The sequence below is a fragment of the Austrofundulus limnaeus genome, unplaced genomic scaffold (assembly GCF_001266775.1).
Source record: "Austrofundulus limnaeus strain Quisiro unplaced genomic scaffold, Austrofundulus_limnaeus-1.0 Scaffold606, whole genome shotgun sequence".
In the NCBI taxonomy this organism is placed as follows: domain Eukaryota; kingdom Metazoa; phylum Chordata; class Actinopteri; order Cyprinodontiformes; family Rivulidae; genus Austrofundulus; species Austrofundulus limnaeus.
Window position 1 is genome coordinate 64,591 of NW_013953008.1, and position 6,536 is coordinate 71,126.

General features: G+C 52.1%; 1 protein-coding gene across 2 annotated transcripts in view; it reads right to left on the reverse strand.

Moving 5' to 3' along the window:
* Positions 1 to 6: 6 nt before the first annotated feature.
* Positions 7 to 6,536, reverse strand: part of adpgk (ADP-dependent glucokinase) — a gene marked incomplete in the record, with an annotated part of 39,748 nt that continues 33,218 nt past the window's right edge. Inside the window, 1 exon segment of one of the 2 annotated variants that reach the window (XM_014026987.1) lies at positions 7 to 670. In XM_014026987.1, coding sequence (XP_013882441.1) covers positions 110 to 670 — 561 coding nt within the window. 2 annotated transcript variants of the gene reach the window in all.

Below are 6,536 nucleotides of genomic sequence, written 5' to 3' on the forward strand. Positions count from 1 at the left end.
GGGGTGGGGGGGGTTGTCATCAGGCTGGATGGACAGCAGATCTTTGGGATGAAGGACCTGAATCAGGACTTGTTCAGAACCTGGGATCCAGGAGGTCCAGTGGCAGACTTTAGAAGTGCTGCTGAAACTGGAACTCTGAGTAGACCAGTCCCTCTGCTGAGATGGCGTCACCGAGCCCCACGGTCCTCAGGGGGTGTTTGCAGACCAGCACCGGGGTCATGTGGAAGGTGATGTTGCCTCGGTGCCACACAGAGACGGGCTCTGCTGGGTTCAGGGTCAGCTGCTGTCGTGGCTCTGAGTGGGAGCTGAAGAACTCCTGCGGGGCCTTCAGCTCCACTTTGTCTACAGCCACAGCATGGAGGCCGCAAGCCTGACTGCTGGCCACCCGCGCTCCTGCTGCCACCGCTGCCACCTGGTTGGTCCAGTACCCGTCCACAGTGGCCAGCACGTGGTAGGCCAGCGTGTGGAAGTGGATACGAGTCAGGTCCGACTCTGAAGATGGGTCGCTGCGCCCGTGATGCTCCAGGATCCACAGGAGGATGTCGCTGACCCGACCCACGTCCGGGATGCCCTTCCATGTGTGCAGACCTGCGTGAGGCCCTGATCCAGCCTGAGAGAGGAAGAGCAGCTCCTGTTCGTTCAGTCCGATGGAGCTGACAGAGGGCATGACCTGCTAACATGAAGAACACACATGACCTGCTAACATGAAGAACACACACATGACCTGCTAACATGAAGAACACACGACCTGCTAACAGGAAGTACACACACATGACCTGCTAACATGAAGAACACACATGACCTGCTAACATGAAGAACACATGACCTGCTAACATGAAGAACACATGACCTGCTAACATGAAGAACACACATGACCTGCTAACATGAAGAACACATGACCTGATAACATGAAGACACACATGACCTGCTAACATGAAGAACACATGACCTGCTAACATGAAGAACACATGACCTGCTAACATGAAGAACACACACATGACCTGCTAACAGGAAGTACACACACATGACCTGGTAACATGAAGAACACACATGACCTGCTAACAGGAAGTACACATATGACCTGCTAACAGGAAGTACACACACACGACCTGATAACAGGAAGTAGACACACACGACCTGATAACAGGATGTAGACACACACGACCTGCTAACAGGAAGTACACACACGACCTGATAACAGTTATTACACACACAACCTGCTAAAAAGATGTACACACACCTGCATTAACCCTCTGAGGTCGACGCCCGCTCTGCAGCGGGCAAAGCTGTGATGGATTTAAAGGGCTACTGTGAAAAAAGTGGCAGCATACAGGGTTGGACAGCACAAACTTCAAACTTTATATAAGTAATGTTTTTATATAGTTTTATTTTTTATTTACTTCCAAATAAAACCAGATTTAATTATGAATAATTTTTGCCATAATTGCACATTTTTACACATTTGGTGCGCATTTAGTGAACGTTTTGTGACCAGGAAGTGCTTGACTGCACCAAGAAACCTATTTTTCCCCATTTCCTCAAACACACCACATTTCCCAAACAACCAATCAGTAGGCTTGAGGACAGCTAGGCTCTGGGCGGGTGTTCTGCTGAAGTGGCATACCCTGTCAGAATAGCATAGCACGGAAGTTGTTATAGCTCTGTCAGTTTAAATTAATTTATCGGAATAACATACCATTGTTTGCAAAGGGGACGGCTGTTCTTACAGCTAAGCCTATTGTATACAAAAACACACTTAATAGAGAAGTACGCTATTCTAACTCTAACCCAGGTCACTTTTTCTAAAACTAACCTTAGTGGCTTTATGCCTCACTCTCCGTCCGTCCGTCTTCTTCCTCTTATCCAGGGTCAGGTCTCGGGGGCTGCAGCCTAAGCACAGAGACCCAGACTTCCCTCTCTCCAGCCACTTGGACCAGCTCCTCTGGGGGAATCCCAAGGTGTTCCCAGACTAGCTGAGAAACTTAGTCCCTCCAGTGTGTCCTGGGTCTTCCTCTGGTTCTCCTCCCAGTGGGACGTGTCCAGAACACCTCACCAGGGAGGAGTCCAGGAGGCATCCTAACCAGATGAACCACCTCAACTGGCTCCTCAGGACGTGGAGGAGCAGCGGCTCTACTCTGAGTCCCTCCTGGATGACTGAGCTTCTCAGCCTATCTCTAAGGGAGAGCCCAGCCACCCTGCAGAGGAAACTCATTTCAGCTGCTTGTATCTGTGATCTCCTTCTTTCAGTCACTACCCAAAGCTCCTGACCATAGATGAGGGTAGGAACGTAGACCCACTGGTAAATTGAGAGCTTCGCCTTCTGGCTCAGCTCTCGCTTCACCACGACAGACCCGTACAACACCCGCGTCATTGCAGACACAGCACCAATCCGCCTGTCGATCTCCCACTCCATTCTTCCCTCATTCATAAACAAGACCCTGAGATACTTAAACTCCTCTACTTGGGGAAGGACCTCCTCCCCGACCCAAAGGTATTGAGTATTATTTGATTGATTCCAGCATATTTAGTTTTTATAATGCGGGAAATTCCCGCATTCAATATTAGAGTAAAATTTGCGTGGACGTTTACATCGGACTTATGACAAAGACGGACACTTCCACAACAAAATTGGCGCGCACGGGCACCCGCTTTTTTCTTCTTCTTCATTTCCTGATTGGGTAACAATACAGCGCAGTTGTTGGATTCAACGATTCGGGATTTGGGACGGAAACCTAAACATGGATCACTGGCTAAAATGTAATTCTAATGTTACATCAACTGAAGAGGAACCTGCTCCCAAAAAAACATCACAAGTTAGAACCGAAGCTAGAAGCGTCGCTGATACCATTGATGTCGCCGGGACTGACCCAAAGCCTCCGGATCCTCCAGGTAACGTCAGTGGCGACAATGTTACTAAACAGCCAAAAGATAAGTTTCAAAGTAGCTGGCTCAGATTATATCCCTGGCTTGAATATAACAAAGGTGAAATGAGCTGCTCAATTTGTATAATGTACGGTGCTGTGCATTTTATTAGCGAATGCTATAAAACATCAACTTTGCGTCGCCACTCCGATGGTGTTTCTCACACAGCAGCGGTGAAAAGAAAACATGAGGCAGATTCAGGTAAAAATGTAATGTCTAAACCTATTGAAGATGCACAGCTGAAGTGTGAGGATGAAAYGAAGGGGCTTCTTAAAACTGCCTACTTTATTGAAGAAAACTAAATGGCCAAAGCAAAATTTTGCCATCTGGTTAAATTCATGAAAGATGTGGAATGTCCTGCTTTCAAAAATATTAGCACAGAAACATCAAGATATGGTATTTACCTTAATGAAAAAGGAATGTCAGAAATGCACCACACTATTGCAAATGTGCTTGTGGAAGATGTTGACAAAGCTGTGCAAAAGAGTCCTGTGTTTTCATTAATAYTGGACGAATCCACAGACATTAGCAACACCAAGCAACTGGTTACCAATGTAAGATACATAGATGACAACAACATCAACACAAAACTGCTCAGGAACTCTGAAGTTGTTGATGAAGAGCAGATACAATTGTTGAGGATGTGAAGCAACTACCTCTCCTTGGGCTGCCACCTTATCGTGGTGGAGGGGTTTGAGTGTCCCAWTGATCCTAGGAGCTATGCTGTCTGGGGCTTTATGCCCTTGGTAGGGTAACCCAAGGCAGACAGGTCCTAGGTGAGGAACCAGACAAAGCGCAGCTCAAAGACCCCTTATGATGGTTAAAAAATTTGGATCTGGCGTTCCCTCACCCGGATGCGGGACACCGGGGCGCCCCTCTGGAGCCAGGCCTGGAGGTGGGGCACGATGGTGAGCGCCTGGTGGCCGGGCTTTCACCCACAGAGCCCGGCCGGGCTCAGCCTGAAGAGCAGACGTGGGTCCCCCTTCCAACAGGCTCACCACCTGTAGGAGGGGCCAAAGGGGTCGGGTGCAGTGTGTAATGGGCGGCGGCCAAAGGAGGAGCCCCTGGCGGTCTGATCCTCGGCTGCAGAAGGTGGCTCTTGGGACGTGGAACGTCACCTCTTTGGTGGGGAAGGAACCGGAGCTAGTGTGCGAGGCTGAGAGGTTTCGGCTAGAAATAGTCGGCCTCACCTTGACGCATGGCTCTGGTTCTGGAACCAGTCTCCTTGAGAGGGGCTGGACGTACTTCCACTCTGGAGTTGCCTGCGGTGAGAGGCGCCGGGCTGGAGTGGCCATACTTGTTGCCCCCCATATTGGCGCCTGTACGTTAGGGTTTACCCTGGTGAATGTGAGGGCAGCCTCCCTCTGCCTAAGGGTGGGGGAATGGGTTCTGACTGTTGTCTGTGCTTACGGGCCGAACAACAGTTCAGATTACCCACCCTTCTTGGAGTCATTAGAGGGGGTACTGGAGGGTGCCCCTCCTGGGGACTCCCTTGTTCTGCTGGGGGACTTCAACGCTCACGTGGGTAATGACAGTGAGACCTGGAGGGGCGTGGTTGGGAGGAACGGCCCCCACCCGATCTGAACTCGAGTGGTGTTCTGTTGTTGGACTTCTGTGCTCGTCACGGATTGTCCATCACGAACACCATGTTCAGGCATAAGGGTGTCCATATGTGCACTTGGCACCAGGACACCATAGGCCGCATTTCGATGATCGATTTTGTCTTCGTTTCATCGAATCTGCGGCCGTATGTCTTGGACACTTGGGTGAAGAGAGGGGCGGAGCTGTCAACTGACCACTACCTGGTGGTGAGTTGGCTCCGGTGGTGGGGGAGGAAGCCGGTCAGACCTGGCAGGCCCAAACGTGTAGTGAGGGTCTGCTGGGAACGTCTGGCGGAGTCCCCTGTGAGAAGGAGCTTCAACTCCCATCTCCGGCAGAACTTCGAACACGTTCTGGGGGAGATGGGGGACATCGAGTCTGAATGGACCATGTTACGTACCTCCATTGGCAAGGCGGCTTATAGGAGCTGCGGCCGCAAGGTTGTTGGTGCCTGTCGTGGCGGCAACCCTCGAACCTGTTGGTGGACACCTTTGGTGAGGGATGCTGTCAAGCTGAAGAAGGAGTCCTATCGGGCCTTTTTGGCCTACGGGACTCCAGAAGCAGCTGATGGGTACCGGCAGGCGAAGCGGCATGCGGCTCAGGTTGTCGCTGAGGCAAAAACCCGGGCGTGGGAGGAGTTTGGAGAGGCCATGGAGAAAGACTTCCGCATGGCTTCGACGCGATTCTGGTCCACCATCCGGYGTCTCAGGAGGGGGAAGCAGTGCAGCACCAACACTGTTTATGGTGGGGATGGTGTGCTCTGACCTCAACACGTGACGTTGTGGGCCGGCGGGCGGAATACTTCGAAGACCTCCTCAATCCCACCAACATGCCTTCTGTTGAGGAAGCTGAGYCTGGGGACTTTGGGTTGGGCTCTCCAATCTCTGGGGACGAGGTCGCTGAGGTGGTCAAAAAGCTCCTCGTGGCAGAGCCCCGGGGGTGGATGAGATCTGCCCGGAGTTCCTCAAGGCTCTGGATGTTGTAGGGTTGTGTTGGCTTACGCAACTCTGCAATATCTCATGGACATCGGGGGCAGTCCCCCTGGATTGGCAGACTGGGGTGGTGGTCCCCCTGTTTAAAAAGGGAGACCGGAGGGTGTGCTCCAATTACAGGGGGGTCACACTCTTAAGCCTCCCTGGTAAGGTCTATTCAGGGGTCCTGGAGAGGAGGGTCCGTTGGATAGTCAAATCTCGGATTCAGGAAGAGAAGTGTGGTTTTCGTCCTGGTCGTGGAACACTGGACCAGCTCTACACCCTCARCAGGGTCCTGGAGGGTGCATGGGAGTTTGCCCAACCGGTCTACATGTGTTTTGTGGACTTGGAGAAGGCGTTCGACTGTGTCACAAGGGGGGACTTGTGGGGGGTTCTCCGGGAGTATGGGGTACCGGGCCATTTGATACGGGCTGTCCGGTCCTTGTACGACTGGTGTCAGAGTCTGGTCCGCATTGCCGGCAGTAAGTCGGGCTCGTTTCCGGTGAGAGCTGGACACCGCCAAGGCTGCCCTTTGTCACCGATTCTGTTCATTAGTTTCATGGACAGAATTTCTAGGCGCAGCCGAGGTGTTGAGGGGATCCGTTTTGGTGGCCTTAGGATTGCATCTCTGCTTTTTGCGGATGATGTGGTCCTGTTGGCTTCATCGGAAYGAGATCTGCAGCTCTCGCTGGAGCCGTTCGCAGTCGAGTGTGAAGCGGCCGGGATGAGGCTCAGTGCCTCCAAATCAGAGGCCATGGTCTTGAGCCGGAAAAGGGTAGAGTGCCTTCTCCGGGTCAGGGGGGTCGTCCTGCCTCAAGTGGAGGAGTTTAAGTATCTGGGGATCTTGTTCACAAATGGGGGAAGAAGGGAGCGGGAGATCGACAGGCGGATTGGCACAGCGTCTGCTGTAAAGCGGGAGCTGTACCGGTCCGTCTTGGTGAAGAGAGAGCTGAGTCAGAAAGCGGGAGCTGTACCGGTCCGTCTTGGTGAAGAGAGAGCTGAGTCAGAAAGCGAAGCTCTCGATTAACCAGTCGATCTACGTTC